Source organism: Thunnus thynnus, chromosome 21 (assembly GCF_963924715.1).
Source record: "Thunnus thynnus chromosome 21, fThuThy2.1, whole genome shotgun sequence".
Taxonomy (NCBI): Eukaryota; Metazoa; Chordata; class Actinopteri; order Scombriformes; family Scombridae; genus Thunnus; species Thunnus thynnus.
The window spans coordinates 4,695,814-4,718,564 of record NC_089537.1 but is presented as its reverse complement, the minus strand read 5'-3'; the positions used below and the strand labels follow the sequence as shown (position 1 = coordinate 4,718,564).

Genomic DNA, 22,751 nt, shown 5'->3' with positions numbered 1-22,751 from the left:
CTGTGTTCCCAGTAAGCTAGCGTTAGCTTCAGTATGAGATAGCGGGGCGTAAAAGGCAACACCCCCATATCTCTAAAGGGTTACATATACTGTGGCATATGCACTGTATTTTTTCACACAAATAGTATCCTGCAAAGCTCTTGTTGGTGAATTGGGTGGACTCGCTTGAGAAGTCCCCCAGTCGCTGTCTCCCCCAAAAGTTGAAATGATCATTTTGGGTTTAGCCCTCTGCTTGGTCTTATTAAAAAGGGCTGTGAGTCAAAAACATGTCCACACTGTACACCTTCATCCTTGGGAACCTCGCTTCTCTGTGCATTTTGGGGTAACACAGAACTTTGTCCTCTAATCCTTTCAAATATTTAAGTTTTCAGTTGCCTGACATACTTTAGGAGTGTTCTCTGAAAAATTGATATTGCTTTTATTCACCCCGTTGCACACTGTCACCCAACACTGCCTCCTACAAATAGAAACCATAACTTTTTCAGCTTGAGGAAAAGAAGTCTCATCTGCTGCCAGGCTTAAACGGATGACAGTCTCCCAAGCTTATGCCAAGAATCCATGATACATCCTCGAGAGCGCTCACATAATACAGTGATACAAGAAAACGGTTCCTGTGACAAACCTGGCATTACATGCTGTTTTCCAGAGATACGACAAACTTGGAACTTTCTGTTCTGATTAAGAATAAATGCAAAAAAACAACTATTCAGGTCAGAATTAGAAAACTTTGGTAAGATTTCTTCAGTATTACTAAACTTGATGCTATTTACCTCATGATCAGCATGGTTATATGCACTATATTATTCCCTTACTGACATTTTCTGATGTTTCTCTCTACATAATTTGTTGCACAGACTAGCAGTAGAAACTCTGGGCAAAGCTGCAATTAGACTTTTCACATAAACAAGCTGCTGAAGAGGAATTGTGGAATTCCTGAGATCTATTATCTTTCATTTTGTTGACTGCATAAATTCTAATTCAAAGAAAATGAAAACAATATGGAAATTCGAAGTTTTGTCTGTTGTTGTTGTTGTGTGGGAAGAGTTTATGTGCCGTGTCACTGAATTAAGTCTCCCAGGTACGTTACTGTGCCAGTGTGCATAATAACTAGGCAAAGTCCATCTGGAGAAGATCATCAAGTGATACAATCAATAGCGCCGGATGAACTACTAAAAAGGACTTTAGTTTTATTCCTAACTTTGGTGCCAAGAAGCCAGTTTCTGCACATGCTCAGTAGTGTCTGCCTTACACAGAACTACTCTCCTGAGATTGAAAATGTGATTGCTGTTATTAGTCTTTGGGGCCGTTTCTAAACAAACTAATGTGACTTCGGGGCGAAGGAACATAACACCCAGTGCAGCAATGTGGCTCATCATGTTTTTAATAGTTTTTGGACGACAATGGAGGTCTACGGCACAGAGGAATAAGATATATCAGCCTTTGGATACACACACAATACTTGTTAGTAGATCAATTCATTGTTGGTTTGGATCCAAACATGAGATTTGTTGACAGTAAGAAAATATAGATAATCGCCAGCCTTATCTTTTAAAGTAAAGACTGTATCATTAACAGTGAATAGTGGCTGGTGGCGGCTGTGCGGTCCATGATGAGTGCGGCCATCATTAGTGACTGCCTGTGAGGAATAGAGGTGTTATGCTGCAGCATAGTCGCCTGCAATTGGTCCCCGGAGAGCGTTAATTACCTCCCTGACACTATATCAATAAATATTTGAGGAGAAAAAGAGGTTCCTGAGGGTAAACAAAGAGAGCATGTTTCCACCAAGTTCACTGAACCATGAAATATGGGACTTAGGAATTTAAAAAAAAACCTCTCAGCCAAGTTCGTTTCTTTAAAAAAGGAAACACTTAAGATCTGTTATCTGTGTTTTTCTTGGAATTTCAAGCAGTAAATGTCAAGTAATTATATCTCTAAAAAAAAAAAAAAAAAAAAAGGACATTTGTATTCAACTTAGAAAAGCTCAATAAAACATTACATTTAAAAATGAAGACCGCTGGAGTCCTAGTTGTTTCAGATTCAGAGCGTTTGCTTTAATAGTTCACCAAAACAGCTGCTGCTCGCGTTGTCAGCCGTCGACCCGACACAAACAGGAAACTACAACAGGAACTTCACAGCATTTTTACAAACACACAGGCACAGAAATGACAAGCCTCCTTTTAACACGTCTCTAGTCGTCACTCTTAAAGTTTCTGTAAAAATCTTGTACAGGGCAGTTTCGGAGTTTGAGGAAAAAAAAAAAAAAATTATTACAGAAGGCAGGAAGGAGATTTGAGAGGGATGATGTTGTCTCACATCACATGTAAATGTCATGTGAATGCCGGGATGAAAAGGTCGTAGTATGACAGGAACAGGCGTTTCTGTAAAAGATCAGGTGTTTAAGAATATTCAGTTTTATCCCTACTGATCTTTTACTGGAGAATGTTTCATTTTGCAAAGAAAAATCTGAAAATGCTTGGGGGAAAAATTACACAACCTTTGCATTCATTGCTTGTGTGCCTGACAACATGCTACAGTGTTTGCCTCCAAATAATAATAGTTGGATTTCACCACCTGCATGAGATCAATAATCTCACACATCAGAAATTGTTTAGTGAAAAAAAAATAAAAAGGTACATTTGTTTCTCCATCTCCCCGCCGTTAAATCACGTGCCTCTTTGAAGATGGATTGGCAAAGGGAAAAGACTTCAGACAGGTTCATTTATCACAACTAGAGTGAACCCAGTGTGGATAATCACCAAGAGCATATTAAGAGCATGTTTCCTGCAGAAAAATCTCCCAATTTAAAACATTTACACCTACTTTGATATTTAATTTCTATGAAATTTCCTGGAAAAAAGAAAAGGAATTGCACTGGAATCAATTATTTTTGTTTGGATTGCATCTTTGCCATGACAACGACCCAGTGACTCGGAGCAGGCGGCTTGTTGAAGCAGGTTATCTGGAACATCTTGTGAATTTTCCCCCTTTGTACACCAAAACTGCACATCCGATAAAGACGCTATGTGTTAGAAATCTCCTAGCAACCGCATCCGGCCTCTTGCCATAAAGGTCAATTGAAAAAAAAAATATCTGTGCGCAACGGATGACTTAAAAACCACAAAGACCATGAGAGATAAAGATCATCGTGGTATTGCCTTCATCCAATTCCAATTTCAGATTTCTTGGATAAGAAAAAAGGTTGCCAGGATAATCTAGCAATGCAATCAGTGTTATTGTGTACAGAGTGATGGTGAGGATTAGGTGACCAGATGTGAAGCTAACAAGCTGATATTTATCAGATTCACCAGTGAAAAAGGGGGAAGATGTATCTTTAGTAAAAAACTGTTTAAGGTTCAAGAGTTCTAGTGATGTTTCACCCAAATCTCATTCAGTGATATGAAGCCATTCAGATAGTCTTGGTTTTTATTTGTCCAGGTCTTTATTCCTCCAGTTCAATACAGTGGAGGTGAATGGAGTGAAAATCAACAGCAACAACTATTTCCAAAAAAAAGTGTTCATTATTTTTGTTACAATCCACAGAATAGTTTTCAAAGGGACTATTAATTTGGTAGAAAGTAGTTCCAATGAAATCTGTAAATGGTGTTAACAGGAAATTAAGGTCTTTCTGACTTTTGTATTCACTTTCCATTCACCTCCACCACCTTGTGTCTGGTTTGGATGCATAAATCTCTCACATGGATACCTCCAAACATCAGCAGATACAAATAAAACTATCTGCAGGCACCAAAACACCGATGGGTAAATGAGAAAATATTATTTTTGTGATACAGGTTAACGAGGAGACCTCTGCTCACCCCTCAGTACCATAAATGCCATATTTTATTTATTAATTTCCCCCAAAAAATTGCTGTAACAGATTTTAAGATTTATTGTTTCCAGTCAGGCATATTTATGTTAAAAAGGGTTTGTTCAAGAGTAACGGCTTTATTAACGTTAATAAATGGTTTATTAATGCTTTATAGATCAGTAATAAGCCATTAATGACATCTTTTGGGTTGCCAGGTACATTGGAGGGGTTAATCTGATTAATTTGAATAATTATTGATGTTAATAAGTTGTTTAGAACTGTAACACATGAACTAATGTTTTATTAACCATAAATAAAAACAATATTTATAACATATAAACCCTTACAAATGACGACCTGTTGAAAGTTTGACGTGTCAGTCAAGACTTTTTACTCTGACTGGGATTTCCTTTATCTCAGAGTGATCTCAGGTGAAGCCGTGCCAGAAAACACTTCAACCTGAAAGGCTGAGAAATTAGCGAGTTTTCTTGAGAGCTCACAGAGCGCCGAGTGCTCGGAGCTAAATATATTTCAACTTTCAGCTTAAGGAGCGCGGCGCTTCAAAAAAAAGGGGCTTTCAGTGTAGTCTCATAGCAACAGCAAGAGCTGCAACCAGCAGCACGTCCCACATGAACCGGTTGAGCTGAACTGAACTCTGTCTCTCTCTCGCCGCATCTGCAAAACTAATAGTTGCCCTATTGTGGCCTCGACGCCTTTCGAACATAATAGTCAAGGCGATGCAAGAAGCCTTGAGCTGCAAAATGGCTTCAGGATGTTTTTATATCTAAAACTTTTAGATCTCAGTCCTTGCTTTGGTGTAGGATGCACAAAACATCAAAAAAAAGGTGAACAAAATTAACACAAGTTTTATGAAATTTTAAAGGAAAAAGTCACTTTTTTTTCTCCTTACAGAGACTTGGTCATCCATACTTAAGATTCATGAAATAAGTGTATAATTTTAAGTGAAGAAAAAGTGGATACATATGTTTATTTATAACATTTTGGTACAGTATATAATTCTTTATATGCTAAACACCAAATATCTTTCCTCATGCTGTGTCATCGGTGTGTCATGCCATCTCTGAGTGCCCTGAAGTGAACTGAATAACTTGTTTGTTTCTTTTAGAGCAAACACACACACACACACACACACAGAGCTCCCTAATCTCAGATCAGACTCTTAATACCAACAAAGTAAAACATGTCAACAAAAAAAAAAAAAAAAAGCTATCAGGAAAAGACAAGGGAATTACAATCATTCTGTACATGACTAAGCTGCTTTACAAAAGAGTTCACCCTGTTTGAATGTACTGTACACTCTGCTGCTTTAACCATACAGTAAACAAACAAATTTGCTTGCCTCAATATATAAAAGTGAAAAAAAAAAAACATCCATCTCTGCGGATGCGAGAGATATTCAAAAGCAGATAAATCGATACAGCCGTCATTAACTGAAACCCTGCGGCGCCCGCCCACTCCCTGACCCGTTACTGACCCACACCCTCACACACACACACACACACACATAAACACACACCGACATACCGTCGGAGCCCACGTCCACCGGTTTCTAAATTAAGGAAGGTATTAAGATGAAGGGAGTCGATAAATGTGTGGGCTGCCGGCTGGAGGACCGGTGGTGGTCTGAAGCAGGTCGGGGGGTTGAAGAGTAGATGGACAAATAACTGATAAATAAAAAAAATAACACAAAAATGGATGCAGTGCAGAAGTAAAACATAAAAGAAAAACTGGAAATGAGAATTTTTGCCCTGATATCTGCCACATTTTAGTAAATAGTTTGACATTTTGTTTATTTACTTGATGAGAGACATAGATGAGAAGATCGATACCATCGAAATAATTGAAGACGTTGACAGTTTATCAGATAGCCTGTAGATTTTTGGCAGGCTTCAAGTTTCCCACCTGCCATATATTCAAAATAGCACAGCAACTAGCAATCAGTTTCATTATCAATTAATCTGTTTTTGCTTTTTTTAAATCACTAGATTAATTATTTAATCTAGAAAATTCACAAGTTGAGAACCCGACTGATGTCTTCAAATTGCTCGTTTTGTCCGACCAACAGTCCAAAACCCCAAAAGATCTTCAATTCCCAGTGATATACAACAGAGAAAAAAGCAGCAAATCCTCACATTTAAAAGGAACTGCAGCCGACAAATGTTTGGTATTTTTACTCGATAAATGACTTAAAGAGTATTTATCAGTTATCAAAACTGTTATCGACCAACTAAAATCGATTCATTGACTAATCGTCTCAGCGCTAATTCAAAACATTTAAAGCCTTGAGAAAGCAACTCAGTACTACCTGTGGTTTGAGTGTCTAATATGCTGGCATGAATGAAAAATACAATCTTTTTTTTTTTGTTTTTTTTTTGTTTTTTTTTGACAACAGCCCCTTTTACTAACAATATGGAACCATCATAGCAACAGTTTGTCCAGAACAGAAACAGGCTGTTGTGTGTAGAGAAAAAAAAAAAAAAAAAGTTCCCACATGATTCAGACGGGGGGGGGGGGACCAGACGTGGATCCTGCACAGTTAATTCCTGCAGCATCAGAGAACGGAGAGAGCAGCCAAGTTCGAAGTCTCCGTACTGCGGCACCAGCTGGAGACTCACTGCGTTTGGAAGCTAAACTCAGCTAAACAACACGATGATAACTGATGTACTTCTACAAACCACAGACTAAACAGCCGATCCATCGACTGTGAGTGTCAGACCGGCCACGAGCCAAAAATAAATCAGCTGGCTGACAAAAAAAAAACAAAAAAAAAAACAGATCTGGCGTAATTCCCAAAGCGTTCTTTCAGAGAGGAAATGGACAGGTCTGGAGAAGGGCGGGAGTTTCAAGGCCAGCAAAAGTGTTGTTGGACAGGAGGAAAGGGAGGGTTGGTATGTATATTTCCGTTTTAATTTCAGTCTCCCGAATAAAAAAAAGAAAAAAAAGAAAAGAAATGGCAGACTATTTGTGGATCTCCTTCCTGCCTTCTTCATCTGTGTCTCTCTACATTACTCTGTAGTTTCCTTGGATGCCCATGATGTGAGTTTAGTCCCCTTCTCCTCAGCAGAGTCCCGTCCCGAGAGGAGAGACAGGGCTAGTGAGGGAATCCAGGAGGGGTCCGCAGCAGTCCGAGCAGCCTCCCTCCTCTCTCCCCCCCTGCCGCCCTCAGCCGCAGGAGATGACAGTGAAGCGTTTGGAGATGCAGGACATGTTGTGCAGCACGATGCCCAGGAGGAAGAGCAGCACGCACGCCACCAGGATCACCGTGCATACGCCGGACCACGTGGATCCTTTCCCTCCGCCTCCCACGGGGCCGGTGACTCTCCTCTCGCCCTCCCCTCCGTCCAGCCCCACCCCCACCCCGTCCAGCCCCATAGCCAGGCCGAGAGGCTGTTGCTCGGGCACGGTCACCACAGTCACGCCCTTCTGCTGGCTGCCAGGCAGGAAGCGACATCCCAGCTCCCCCGGCAGGCCGAGCGCCCGCTCCTTGGCGACGGGCAGGGGCAGCATGTAGCAGCCGTTGCTGGGGAGGCGGATGAAGACGGGCGTGTGCTCGGAGGCGTGAGGGATGGCGATGACGGTGATGATGTCCGGGTCGTCCGGGAGCTGGGAGACGGACAGGCCCGGCGGGAGTTTGGTGACGCCGCGGCACCATGGACAACGAATCTCCTTCTGGCTGCTGCGCATCTGGGTCAAACACACCGAGCAGCACGTGTGCCGGCAATCCAGGAGTTTAGGCCGCCGGCGGGGGCTGTAGTAGTTAAAGCAGATCTGGCACTCCAGTATGGAATCTTGGGAAAGAGTCTCCATGTTTTAAAAGGTGGGTCCCTTATTGTTATTGTTATTATTATTATATTTACTGGCACACGATAGAAATGTTTTAAGTAGAAAAACAAATAGATCTAGTAGAAACGTTGACCAGCTCCCAGTGACATAAAGAAAGCACAGCTAGCTCCACAACTTCACAGCGATGTCACAGCCGACATGTCAACATGGTCCATCTGCAACAGAAGAGAAGAGACGGTGTTGGTGAGACAATGAAACTGTAGAGTGCTTTAACCAAGTTGGGTGGTTAATAAAATTTTTTATTATGACAGTAAGTTTATGGTGTTATTTTACAGACGGTTATTTTATCTAAATGGAGATGGAGACAGGAAACAGAAAGCGACAAGGCAACACTGTCACTGTGATGAGTAAAATTATTGGTGAGCAGCAACCTTCTTTGTCAGACCTACTTTTTCATGCAGCAATTGACACAGGAAGCTAAATTCATGTCAGCAAATCTAGATCATCTGCTGAATTTCACTTTTTTTTTTCCACCCCCTCTGGTCACAGATAAATGTTTCAGAAAATTAGATGCAACAGGTTCAAGAATTTCACACTTAATTCTAATAAACCATAAACTGCTTCTGCACAGTTTTGCACTTTATGCTTTTATGTTTTTGTCAGATTCTGGCAACAACAACGCATCTCTCAGCAGGTCTGTCTCATCACCCAGGATATCTTCTTCATTCATATTCACACAGATTAGTTAGAGGCATCTTTTGGATGTATAAACACTCTGCAACATCAGCAGGAACCACGACGGTGAAAGAAGCTGCTTTTGTTTCTTTTCAAGTCTGCAAACGGGGCGTCTTCTTTGTATCTCCGCCGCTTGATATACTTCGCAGACGACTAATTTCTGTATGTTGATAATTATATACATGTTGTCATAGTGACAACTAACCTTCTAGCATTGTGTTTCTGACACATTCTGGCCCCCAAATGGTGGTCAAACTATTACAATGCATCCTGAATGGCAGGGAGTGATTATTATGTACATTAACACGCATCTTACATATCAGCCGCCAGCTGACTGCAGTAGGGGCGAGTTCGTGAGACCCTTCAGCCTCGGTATCTGTGTTAAGTATGGCTAATTCTTTTAACTGTCTCCTTCAGGCCACAGACTCCATAAACAATTTCTTTCTCCTCCTACTCCTCTTGCATAATCACCTCTACCGTGTTAATCCATGCGGAAGCTGTGATAGTTTGCTTTTACAGATGATTAAACCCTGTCAAAATAGCACCAAGGAAACAATGAATACTAAACAGGGGCCTGCCGACTTTATATTTTTTTATTTTTTCACCCAAATTGTCAAGTGTGAAAACTGCTGAGGAGGGAAGACGGCCTGCATTTTTTCCTCTCTTTCTCTTTCTCTGCCGTCTCAACAGAGCCGGTGTCCCTCCGGGCACGACTACGAGTAGACAGCTAGAGTGAAGAGTGAGACAGATGGAGTGGGGGGGGGGGATGGAGAGAAAAGCGGTGATAGAAATGGAAAAAGGTGACCACTGAGCTGCCCTGCGACACCATACATCTCAGTCCTTTATCAAAAACAAGATCTCAGGCAATTAAATCCCTCATAGCGCCCTGTAGGGACACCGACGTGGCAATGACAGATAAGAGCGTGTTCACACCGAGTGTGCCTGGAGCGGTTTATTCAGGTCTGGAGTCCCTTAGTTTGGTTCATTTGGGTGAGAGAGGATTATAACATTCAACCTTGGGCGGCACTAAATAACTGCACAAAGACTATGTTTAGGATTTGATAGCGTTTTATCGAATCCCAAACATTTCATCGATCTATCCGTCTGTTTTATGCTGCTTATCCAGGTCCAGGTCCTCATTGTTGCACACTAAACAAGGTCCTCAGGATGCCCTTGTCCATAAACACGTCCTCAGCTCTTCCTGAGGGAACCCAGACCAGACGAGATATCTAATCCCTCCAGTATGTTCGGGGTCTGCCGCAGGGGTTTCCTTACAGTTTGACCTGACCAGAGCTTCCTCCTCAGGGGAGGCGTCCGGGATCATCTCCATCCTGATGTCCGAGTCAACTCGAACGGTTCTTTTCAGAATAAAGGAGTAGCGCTACTACACAGAGCTCGGTCCAGACAGCTCAGCTCCGCACCAGTCTCTGAAAAAGCATTACTGATTCTTTTTAGATTTAGTTTTTAGGGATTTGTTAGAGATGCACTGATCCGTTTCTTCAGATACTGACCTTATTAAGCAGACTGGGTTCTGTCCAGACGTTAAAAACTGTTTCTTCATCTAAAATCTGCCAACTCAGTTTTTTTGCTCCACGGCGATCCCTGACCTCATGTTACCTCACATAAAAATGATCCCCATTTTTTATAAGGCTTCAGCTGTATACTTGGACCATCGTGTCTAGATTGTTTTTAACTCTTTTTGAAAATGACGACAATGTATAAAAAGATAAGAGTCTAATCCATTAATACATATATTACACTTTCATTCATGAAACTCTGCATGGTACTAGCAATCTGTGAAAGGTGGTAAAAGGTTAATAAACTTGAACACTGACATCCCAAAAACTAGGAAGAAGATTTTTTTTTTTTTCTAAAATAAATACCTGAATGTTTTGTGCATAGTTGGGAGAAGACTTAGCTTAACGAATACAGGTACTATACAGAAACTGGATTCAAAGTGGAACCTAATGGTATTGTAAGCCAAACCAAGATGCAGTAAGTCTAGTTAATTAATTTGTAGATCATTTTCTCTTTGGTCAATATTTTGAGACACTGGAACCTTGAAATTTGTGTCATTTTTACTTAAAAATCACTTAAATTGATTTAAACAACTGACAGGAAATGACACAAGAATGCAAATAATTTTATTAGATAGATGTTGGATCATGTTTGTTGGTTCACACAGGAAAGAAAACCAGGTATTCTAATGGTATTGTAAACCTAACCAAGATCCATCATCGAGGTAAAATGCAGTAAATGTAGTTAATTAATTTGTAGATATTTTCTCTCAATATTTTGAGACACTGGAACCTTGGAATTTTTGTCATTTTTACTTAAAAATCACTTAAATTGACAGGAAATGACCCAAGAATGCAGATAATTTCACGGGACAGATGTTGAACCAGGTGTTCTCACACTCTAAAATGCTTCAGCAGGGTGAGAAGTTGAGTAAATCCTCATTAGCCTGTTAAACTCTTGAGTCAAGTCGTCTTATCTGTGGGTTGTCAGCATCATCATCATCCTCTGTACCGCTCAGCCTCATGTACGTCTCCATCCTCTGCCCTCACCAGCAGTACCACCGGCCCCCTCGGGGGCAAAAACACTCCCTCCGCGGCCGGGTCCGGAGGCCAGACCCTACTCTCTCTCTCTCCTCTCTCCTCACTCCCCGGCTGACCTAGTTTCTGCACACACACCGTTACCGAGTCAAAGTCGAGGAGAAGTGCAGAAGAATCCTGGTAGTTTTTAAAACGGAGAATTGAGGCGAGAGGAAGACGAGCAGAGGATGACGGAAACAGAGAAAGAGACCTGCCCTTGAGGGGGCGAGACAGCCCAGGGTATTACTGAATCCTTTTCCCAAAGATAAGGATTAGCTTTGATCTGACATAAATGCTTTGTGGCTCAATATTCCCATACACGCAGTCTCTCTCTCTCTCTCTCTCTCTAGTCTTCCTTCTTCCCTTCTGACTGAAAAGCTTCTCCTTTCCTACTTTACACCAATTCTTCACACTTTTCTTCTTTTCCCTGTCAGTCTTTTCCTTTCCACCTCTGCCAGTCTACTCTACACTCTTCCTCGTTTAGAAGACTATGATAAAGCTGCACGATAAATATGAAAAAAACATCACAACAGTTACTTCTGGCAGTTCAAATTGAACTGTGCAGAATTAAAGGAACATAAATTAAGTTTATGTTGAAATTATTGGTTTTACTCAAAAATAAGCGACATGAACTTGTAATTTCCCGGTTCGGATCATTCAGCCGTCATATCTGGGAGATTTTATTTACAGTTTTTGCTCCGCTGCTGCTCTCAACATCATCTTTCTGCAGACACAGTAGTCACTTAGATGTGTGTAACAATGAAAAACACAAAACATCCAGTGTCATTTTTCCTCAGGATCCGAGAAAATAACACGTCTGCTATCGAGGAGCGCTCCGAGGTCACGAAACAAACAGCGAGCTCGAAGGAGCGACCGCGGCTTCAACTTAACAATATGATTTATCGGTTCAACTGAGCTGTAACCAGGGCAACCTGGCTTTCCGGCGAAAGATCAGTTTGTGACCCATTTTCTATCACACCTACATAGAAACACAACAAAATACCCCCCTCCCCCTCCTCCTCCTCCTCCTCCTCCTCCTCCTCCTCCTCCTCCCCCCTCCAGAAGGTCCAGGAGCAGATATAAACAACAGTATCCTGAGATTCACAACTTTAAGACAAAACTGGATAAAAATCAGAACAATCAAATTTATGATTAGATTTAGCAGATGTGTAGATACATAAATAAAACCTTTCTGTTCTATTTTTGTAAAATCTCTTAAAGGGGACATATCATACACATGTCCAGATCTATATTTTTATTCTGGGGCTCAACTGGAATATCTTTGGATGATTTCCAGTTCAGAAAACTCCTTATTTATCTGATACTGGTCCTTTATGCAGCCCCTCAGTTCAGCCTCTGTCTGAAACAGGCCGTTTTAGCTCCTGTCTCTTTAAGGCCCCGCCTCCCAATGAGCCCAATCTGCTTTGTCCGACTCCGTAGGCTACGTATGTAAACAATAGTAGGATTTTACTTCTTTTTCTCATTCTTTAATCGAAATATAAACTTCTCAAATGCATCCGTACATGTTCAAGCAGAAATCTGATCCAAAATGTGCAAACAACTCATGGAACAACCTTAGCAACAAATAAATTTGCAAACGGAGCGTCCAGAGCAGGCTGAAGCCCTGGCGTTTGACTTTTGGGGAGCAGTTTTGGAATTTTGACCGTGTCTAACATGCACAACATCTGACATTGTAACAGTATAAAAATAACAGAAAATCACAAAAAAAGCATGATATGTCTCCTTTAATAATCCTAGCAGAGTGTTTTTATGGCGTCATCGGGGGGGAGCAGGGAAGGACGTATGATTTAGTAATGATGCACAGTGACCAAGCAGCAGCCTCCACCACCACCCCAACATGCCTGTGGTCCACTGGGAGTAACCAACAGAACACACACACACACGCACACACACACGCGCGCACACACACACACACACACACACACACACAGAGGACTGAACAGAAACACACACACACACACACACACACACACATTCCCTCAGGGCCTCCCCACACAATCAGCCGAGGAGAAAGTGCACTCGTCCTAGCAGACAGAAGTTAAAAATAACCACCATAGCCAGAAGTGCACACATGCACAAACAGACACACACACACACACACACACACACACACACACACACACAGAGCTCCACCCAGCTCGACATGGAGTCTGCCGATATAATAAACTACCTGGGAGCAGCAGCTGGGGGAGGTGGGCTGTTAATCTGAGCACCCTGAGGTGGTTTAAACCAGTGAAATGTCAGAGTGATGTGATGTAACACTTCATATAATGTGTGTGTGTATGTGTGTGCGTTTTCATTCATTATGATACATGTGTTCACACTGAACAGGTCCACAGCAGTTACCTGAAATTTACAGACTTTTTGAGGCAATATCACCTCCGATTGTACCAAATAAATCTGATATGGATCAGATTTGGGGAATACTAAAATTATTGGTCAATATAACAAGCAGTTTTTTTGCACTGATCCCTCAATTTCAGTTAGTAAAGTGTTGTGATAAAGATGTTTGACAGTTAAACGAGGTCACGTCACCGTTAACTTCACAGAAAATTAAATTTACTGAACATTTTCCCATTCGTACGACGGCTCCTTTGATTGTCTCGCCTCATTTATTAGTTGCTTTGGATTAAAAGCTTCTTGCGAATGACAAAATGTAAAATTTAAAATCCAATTATCATAAATTAACAAAATGTATGAAATAATGAAAGTCAATCATACATAAAAACGCAACTAATAAAATGTTTATTGCTTGATTTTTACTACACTTCCTGCACTACGCCGCATTTCTTTTTTCATGTACATCCAATATTTATAAAAAATCTTCACTGCTGCCAACATAAATACTGATAAACAGTGACTGTCAGACGTCTGTATCTGAATCTGGGTTTGAATTCAAAACACACATAGAAACAGACAGACAATCATGCAAAAACACTATCTGGCTGAGATTAGAAATCCTGGATCTGTATCAAACAACCATCTCTATGTCTTTGGCCCGAAGCCGAACTTCCCACCAAATTTCATTGAAATATGTTGGCAGGTTTTTTCCGGATATCCTGCTAACAAACAAACAAACAAACAAACAAACAGACAGACGGGGGCTAAAATCTCCCTGGTGGCAGCAGATAATGATAAAGATGTTGCTCATATTCATCTTTTTTTTCCTTTATGAAGATTTGAATCCATCAAAATCATTCATTGCACAGTTGCCCTCCAATAAACCATCCTTCCTTCCTTCCTTTTTTTTTTTTTTTTACAGCTATCTTGGTATTAAAACAGCAGAGAAACTGACAGGAGAAAAACACACATCTCATCACTTTCAAAATACGACAGGAGCATTAAAACTGCACAGCTCCATTTGGAGTCTGTCCATGCAATTTGTGGCGCTCCGGCGTCGTATTTCTAAATGTGCTCCGATGGACTTTTACTCACCTAAAATGACGGATAAATGCATTGTGCTGTGATGCAGGTGTTGCATGTGTTGATGTGTTAATTGCTAAGTCATGTATGCATGCTAAACTATCTTAATTTCTCTGTTTTTTATGTTTTTTTTTGGTTTTTCATCAGTGATGAAACAGAGCAGTCGGGTTAAATCTATATATTTCAGCCACGGAGATTTTTTTTTTTTTTTTTTTAGCAGCAACATGCATAAATGGTGCAGTATAAACAAACATGTCAACTCCAATGTGTTCTCCTCTAAGTCATGACTGTGGGCAGAACGCTGAGCAAGCGTTTGCATAAAGCTGGTGTGTCGATTTCCTCGCCCACACACACACACACACACACACACACACACACACACACACACACACACACATCAAAACTTTTGGATGCGAGTCAACACGTCTCTTCTTCTACACTACATTTAACAGCTGAAGTAGTCGTCGCGGGAGCCGCTGAGGGGGTAAAGGTCAACGGCCGCCGCTGCTGCTTCTTTTTTTTGCGCTCCACGGTCAAGCCTGTACAGTACGGTGCAAGTTAATCCAGAACTCATCAATTAACTTAAAACTGCAGCTCATTTTTCATATGTGTTTCATCTTAACTGCAAAGGCCCAGAAGGACGGAGAGTCTGTCCTTGAGAGAAGGTTGTGATGTGCAGTGTGTCTGAATGTGCTCTAGTGTCTCTATTTAGTTCAACTTTGCTAAACTTGACAGTGGTGATTTGTGGGAAATAGAGCTGCAACAATTAGTTGATTAATTGTCAACTATTAAATTGATCCCCAACTATTCTGATAATGGATAAATGGTTTTTAAGAGTCATTTATAAGAAAAAAAACGTCCAAATTCTCTGATTCCAGCTGCTTAAATGTTAATATTTACTGTCTTCTTTGACAGTTAACTTCATATCTTTGGGGTTGTAGAAGGTCATGGATGTTTGAAGACGTCACCTCGGGCTCTGGGAAACAGTGGTCGCCATTTGTCACCAATTTCAGACAATTTATGGACCAAACAACTAATCGATTAATTGAGGAAATAAACGTTTCTGCTACTCTGGTACTAATCATGCTGGTGCTATTTTCTTACCAGGACTTTATGAGAGTGTTTGTTATTTTATGCATTTTACTGAGATTGTGTATTCGCTAGTATGTGGACTAATGCTACAGCAAACAATGATATTTTAGACAACAGTGTGCACAAATCCAGCTTCATAAGAAATGGTTTCCCCAGTTTGACGTGGGAGAACTTGACTGGCCTGCGCAGACCCATGACCTCAACCCCATCCGACACCTTTGGGATAAACTGGGACGCCGACTGTCAGCCAGGCTTTAATGGTCTTGTGTCTGCATGAGAGCAAATTCCTGCATCCAGAATCTGGTGGAAAGTCTGTTATATCAGCAGATCAATGCTCAGCAATCACATTTTGGGTGTAACGATCGTGTGTCCACTTAATTTTGGACGTTGGTATGTGTGTCAGTGTATGTTTTAGCTTATATAATGTGTGTTTGTTTCATTATAAAACAAACTGCTTCTTTAAATGTTGTGTTTTTTGCACCACTACCAAAAGTTTGATGCGTGTTGCATTATGTGTGTGTGTGTGTGTGTGTGTGTGTCCATGTATGTGTGTGTCAGCACAGATGGAGCCCCTGATAGAGGCCTGTGCAGCCGACCAATACAGGACACATTATGGCAATTTCCAGCTTGAGGAGCCAGCGAGCGTCAGAGCTGGCAGGGCTGCTGGACGGGGTTCGGCCCCCACGGATCTGCCCTAGCGTGACCGACCACCGCGCTCGCTCGCTCCTGAACCTCCGTGACTGCGCCGGTCCGAGAGGAGACGGCCAGAGCACGAAAAAGGACGGCGGCGTACGTCCAAGAAGCACATCTCTCTGGGTACCTGGTTTCATTCTCCAAAGCCAATATTTGACTACAGAAGCCTCTTTCCAGACTTAACGAAAATAAATCCACCCGGGAAAAGAGAAAGAAGGCGCAGTGCTGATTGAATGGCCTCTCTGGTCAGCATGTTCTCAAACACGTAGACACAAATTACAACTACTGTGACTGTGAACAATGTTTCGCTTGGCTGGATAGAGAGCAGGCAACTCAATTAACACACTGAGGGACCTTATTTACTATAAGTAAATGTATAAAACTAGATGGATACCAAACAAAATGAGAGACATTCACTCTGAATGCAGTTTTAGATTCTTAGACTTGTTTACTTGTTTTTTTAATCATATTTTTCTTGATTTAACTGTACTTTGGCCCAATTTAGACTGTCTTTTACATCAGCAAAGTACTTGTGCAGATGCTTGTGTAAAAGACATCAAACACCGATTCATAGGAGAGGTTTGGACTCGAGTGTCGTATTTGCACCAGTATTGGAAATATTTCTGATTAAACCCAGCTGTGGTTGAAGGAATGAACTGCTTCCCTTATTTGTGCTCTAGTATATGACCATCAAGTAAAAGCAGCTTTGTTATTGGTCACCAGGACAAATTATAATCAATAGATCTGCAACGATTAGTTAATCATTTTGATCATTTTTAAAGCCAAAATACCAAAGACTTGATAGTTTCAGGCTCTTAGATGTGACAATTTGCAGCTTCTCTTGGTTTCACGTTACAGTAAATTGAATATTTTTGGGTTTGGACTGTTTATTGGACAAAACAAGACATTAAATGACATCGTCTTAATATTGTGGTGGACATTTTTCACTTATAGACCAAATGGATAATTGATTAAGCAAGAAAATAATCATCAGATTAAACTGATAATGAAAATAATCGTTAGTCGCAGCCCTATATACACTCAATAAGCACTTTATTAGGAACATCTGTGCAATCCAACAGCTCTGTCACAGATTTACATTTTCACATGTTCAGTTTTTGTTGACATGATCAAAAAGGTGATTATTCTACTTTATGTTTATTATTGAGGTTGTAGTGGGTGGTGGTGATTAGGGACATTTGTCGATATAATGCACAAACAGTTTTTTGTGCGAATTAAACAAATAAGATATAAAATGTTAATTAGTGAGCTTCAGAGATGCTGGTAGGTGGATTTTGTTACATTTAGACAGAGCCAGAGTAGCTGTTTCCCCTCTTGTTTACAGTCTTTATGCTAAGCTAAGCTAACAGGCTGTTTTTAAAAAAGTGTATTTTCCAAAATGTCAAGCTTTTCTTTTAAACTATAAAACATCACAAAAAAAGCACCAATAACTTTAAAATATAGCTTTGAGATTTTCTAAGATTCTGCCACATCTATTATTAAAATTAATCAATTAAACAATTTATTTCAACTAATATGAAAACTGCCGTGATTTGTTTTTAGCACATATCTTTACTTTAATTCTTTTGTCATGAGGAAGGGATGCATTTTCTGCTTTTCTTTGCCAATTTAGAAAGCAACGGATTATAAAATCCTGAACTTTTCAGCAAATATCAGGGTTAATTTACCAATTAAATTGTTCTATTAATAAAATATATTTCTCTGTTACATGTAGCAACTGAAAAAACATGTCTAAATATATATTCATGATCATATTCTTCATCTCTAGAGTTGAGATTTATCATACATAACATACATGTATACATACATGTGAGTGACAGTGACAGGTCGGCCACATATATCACTGACGCTCCCACACAATCCCGTCCAACCACGCCGAGGTCACACAGAGTCCAACGACTCTCATCAGCAAAACAAATCACCAGGCCTCTCTGCTCTTTGATGAAAGGCATCTCTTCACTGAGAAATTGTGCAATTTTCAAAGCAGATGAAAGAGGTGACTGCTGTGATTTTCAGCAGCCGGAGGCCTGATCTCCATCTACAGATTCAAATAAAGATCCAGGAGGTCTGAGATAAAGGAAAGCACCGCGGCTCTGCCCAAAAACTTCAAACACGCTGACACTTTTAATTAAGCTAATCTGCGATGAGGCTGCTTATGTAAATGAGAATTATTCTAAAAAAAAAAAAACTATTAACAGTGGGGACAATGGCTCTGTCAACATTTTATATTTGAAAATAGAATCTACTTCCTGAAAAGTTCAACCGGTATTTCAATAACAAAAGATGTCTCTCTTCTTGAAGACATTTCATAAGTGAAAGTGGTCATAACTTTAACTGTAGGCCATAATGTGCTATTTCCTTTCATGCCAGAAATCATTTCGTAAAGAGCAGGTCTCATTTCTTCAAATGGAGTATATCTCGCTGCGGAATGAAACACTTTGATTCACTTATTAAATAACAGAGTTCACCACAGTGAGGGTGATAAAATTTACTTCTAAGGACAGGCCTCAGGGCTGCGTTTCTCCGGAGAAGATGGCTCTAAAGGTGTCTGAGAATCACAAACTTTTATGGAAAGCAGCTTGTGTAGTGAGATGAGTTTTCTGTGGGTGGGGGGGGGGGGTTCTGCTCTGCTGAATCTACCGTCTGGATTTGTGCTTTTTAAGTCTGATAGGAGGTGGTAAATAAGAGTCACTCCTGATGCGGCGGTACCTGAGAAGACAGGGTTTTTTTTTTTAACATTGTGCATCTTTTTGCCGCCGAGTACATCCGACACCGAGCGACACAGCAGGCAGCGAATGCACCACGACCCCTTGCTCCTCCCGACTTGGAGTATGAGATCATTCACACATCGGCGAGCGCAGCACAGCGGGAGTGTGTGAGGTGTGCGTCGGTGTTTGTGAGTTTGTGTGTTGCACAAGCATAAAAAGACCCAGCTTGAGTTTTTAAGAAGCCCAGCAGGTAAGCGTTCAGGGGAAAAAAAGAAAAAAACACTGACAAGATGCTCAAAAACATCCTGATTAGACATTCATCACACGTAGCATCTTCTGTTCAACCTGCATCTCCGCTAGCTTATCCGTCGCACTTACGGCGACGCTGCGAGCTAACGCTTTCAAGAGTCTCAGTCAATTTGAGCCGAAGACAGGAGATCTAGCATGTTGCTAGGAGACAAGAGTCGTCACATCGCTACCGTTTTATCAAAACCTTGTTCCGAGGTTTTTAAAGGGGGGAAAGACCAGAGGTGGTAGAAGTGATGAGGTTCAAACTGTTTCATGTCACCTTGTCACCATTAACACCTCGATGTCTTCGCTGACACGTTAATTACGGGCGAACCCAAACAAATGAGGGAGGTAATATCATCTACGCCATAAAGCATATCTCTCCCTCACACACACACACACACACACATCTGTGTTTTCCAGAGGCAAACTAAGTTGTCAGCTGAAGAGAATCAGTAGCAAGCCTGAGGAAACCATGAATAAGCTTCCTTCAAGCAGTATTTTTTGATGAGCTGCCTTTTTTGGTGTCTTTTGATGCTTTCTGACAACTTAAATTCATTAAAATCTTAATTATTGAGCAACTGTTTACATGTAAACATCTGTTTTTCCTTCAGTTGGATGTTTGAGCGTCTCTGTGCAGAGTTTGTTTTCACCTTCATCTGGAAAAGAGGAGAAAGTTTCTCTGAGCTCACCTGAAATCTCACTTTAAGGCGTGTACCCTACAGTACGAGCAGGATTTGTGACATCACAACTACTTTGGAGCCAATCATGGTCCAGTATTCAACTTACGCAAGTGTGATGTGGAAACTTGAAGCCTCCAGTGCACAAAACACTGAGAATGAACTTTACAGTGAAGTAGGAGACATCTTGTGTCCGACAGATTTTACAGAGGTAATTGGACTTTTTTCATGGAATAACCATATTGGACTCATATGTCTTAAAGGATGTAGCTGCCGATTTTCTATATTTTTCTTATTATCAACAAATCTCATGTGCAGAGTCAAACCAACAATGAACTGATCATGCTAACAAGTATTGTGTGTGTATCTAAAGTCTGATATATCTTATTCCACTGTGCCGTAGACCTCCGTTGTTGTTCCAAAAACTATTAAAAACATGTTAATGAGCCACATCGCTGCACTAAGTGACATGTTCCTTCATTATGAAGAGTTTGGTCATGTTAGATTGTTTAGAAACGGCTCCAAAGGCTAATAACAGCCATCATGTTTTCAGTCTCCAGAGAGTAGTTCTGTGTAAGGCAGACGCCACTGAGCATGTGCAGGAACGTGGGTCTGTCAAAGTCAACAGTTGCAGGAAAATTACCTGCAAAAAAATCATCTTTATATCTATAAAAACACTCAAAATGTTATATTTATAAATGTTAATGTTATATTATATTCTGTAAAATATCCCCGACCCTTCACTAAAAACACACATGATAACCGTCATGCATTAATTTCCTCTCCTGCAGGAGTCATATCTAAATGGTGGATTATTTTCCTCTTTTGGACGGCCGCTCCTCCAATTAGCTCTGATCATGTCGACGCTACTAACCCCACTAAGACGAATGCAGAACAACTACTTTACATTTAATGCAATTAAGTTTAAAATGCCAATTAAAACACATGAATATCACTCTGAATAAGATGAAAGGACTCGAGGAGGTTGGAGTGCCACATCAAAGCTGCAGATTGATGGGAGCGTGTGCTGTTGCTAGGCAATAGGAAGCTGAAAACTACATGAAGTGTTTTTTTTTTTTACTATGGTACCAAAACAAAAGCCACGTTTTAAACTGCGTCTTAGAAACGTTGTGAATGTTGTGAATCAATGACAGGCTGTGTGTTCAGTAATCCATACTGAGTAAACAGTCCGTCTGCAGTCATTAAAAAAGGGACACAGGAAGCAGCACAGCAAGCAAACAATTAGCCCGCTTAGTTTTCGATCCGAGATCAGCCGCATAAAGAGGATGTAAGCGGTCTTTATCTCAGCACACTGTACTAACACAATACATGATTAATATGGCCAGTTTATATAAGCCGAGCGCTTCAAAAGACGTGAATCTCTCGCTGCTTCATTATTTGATTAGATTTGGGTTAAAAAAAATGTTCTTTATACACCTCAAATTTAGATTTGCATTCATCCTGTTAGATTTGTTTCCTTTAAAAAGTGAAATAAAGATGAATTTACCTCTATTATCAACAGTAACAACACTGTGAATATTCATCAGGAGGAAGAAATGTGTGCTGCATTGACCCTTGCAGTGTTTTTAATACAATGTTTTTAATTAGGAACATGTCATGTTCAATTAAAAACATTGGCATGTGCATCACGTGTGACTCAGAACAAGACCACAACAGCTGGCATGTATAGATGCTGCAACAATACAACAAATACAAAATCATTAAATCATCCCCACGCTGGGAGGAAAAGTCCTATTTGTGAATTATAAACTGTGAGTGATTTACATGTCAGACTAATGCACATGACTGTAATCCGTACAGGTGATTTATTTTTATGCAACTGCAAAACATGAAGCAAATCACGGCTCACCCTCTTCATTAAAATGCTTTTTAAGGTAGGACTGTTTGTAATCTATGTGTCCCTTTATTACCATCTACTGTATGGTCTTAATAGTGAACCAGAGATGTTTTGTGGAGCTTCATACTGCATGTAATGGGGTTTAAATGAGATTTAACTATATATACACACACATGATTGGTCCTTGTATCTATAACCACGGGATAAGAAAAGTGATTGGTTCCTAAATAATTGGGTCCAACTCACAGCTGTGTGTTAACTCTGCACTTGTGTATATCACCAAATTGAATCTGTGCACTTCAAACGCTGTGAAGGAAGGCTCCATGCCAAAACACGTCAGCGTTTTTCTATCGTGATGTGAGCCAAATAAACAAGTGAAATGATAGTAATTTGTCTTCCGTGACTTGGAAATTTGAGATGTGCTATCTTTTAATATTTTTGGAGCACATTAGAACCAAATTAAACCTGCAATATCTGATTTTTTTTGGTCACCTGGGGGCAGAGGAAAACAGGTTTTAAGTTGATATATTGAACTTGTTAGCAAACAGTTGCTTATTTCCACATCCAGCAGTTACGGAGCAACATTATCATTCATGTGGAGTCGTGTTTCTGTCCACCTGGTGAATCTAAGTCCAATATTCACTCTCTTTTAGCTCTGTTTTTGGTCTCCACCAACTCCTGAGGGAAATATCTGGCTCTTTAGCTGCTAAATGCTCCACTATGTTCACCAGCTAGTCTACAGCTAACTGTGTCTGTAGCGTACAATGGCTTTTTCTCTGAAAACGACGGTATGAGAGCGATGAGAGTGAACCAAAACAGTAAAGTTGCAGTCGGACAGCTAAACAATGAGCTGAAACTCGCTATAAAGCTCCGGGGAGTTCATCAGTACGAGCCACAAACACATTACATACTGTCAGCTCATAGATCCTTATCATGAATGGTTCTGGGATCCTAATTATGGATTTTTGTGCCTCCAGTCTGAATTATTCTAGAGAACGACAAAAATTGCTATTTAATTTCTACCTC

General features: G+C 40.6%; 1 protein-coding gene across 3 annotated transcripts in view; it reads right to left on the bottom strand.

Moving 5' to 3' along the window:
- Positions 1 to 2,137: 2,137 nt before the first annotated feature.
- Positions 2,138 to 22,751, bottom strand: part of rnf152 (ring finger protein 152) — a 59,366-nt gene continuing 38,752 nt past the window's right edge. For all 3 annotated transcript variants that reach the window (XM_067578066.1, XM_067578065.1, XM_067578067.1), the window contains one exon: positions 2,138 to 7,827. In XM_067578066.1, the coding sequence (XP_067434167.1) occupies positions 6,992 to 7,636 (645 nt within the window). In that variant the 5' untranslated portion in view covers positions 7,637 to 7,827 and the 3' untranslated portion in view covers positions 2,138 to 6,991. The remainder of the gene's footprint in view (positions 7,828 to 22,751) is intronic.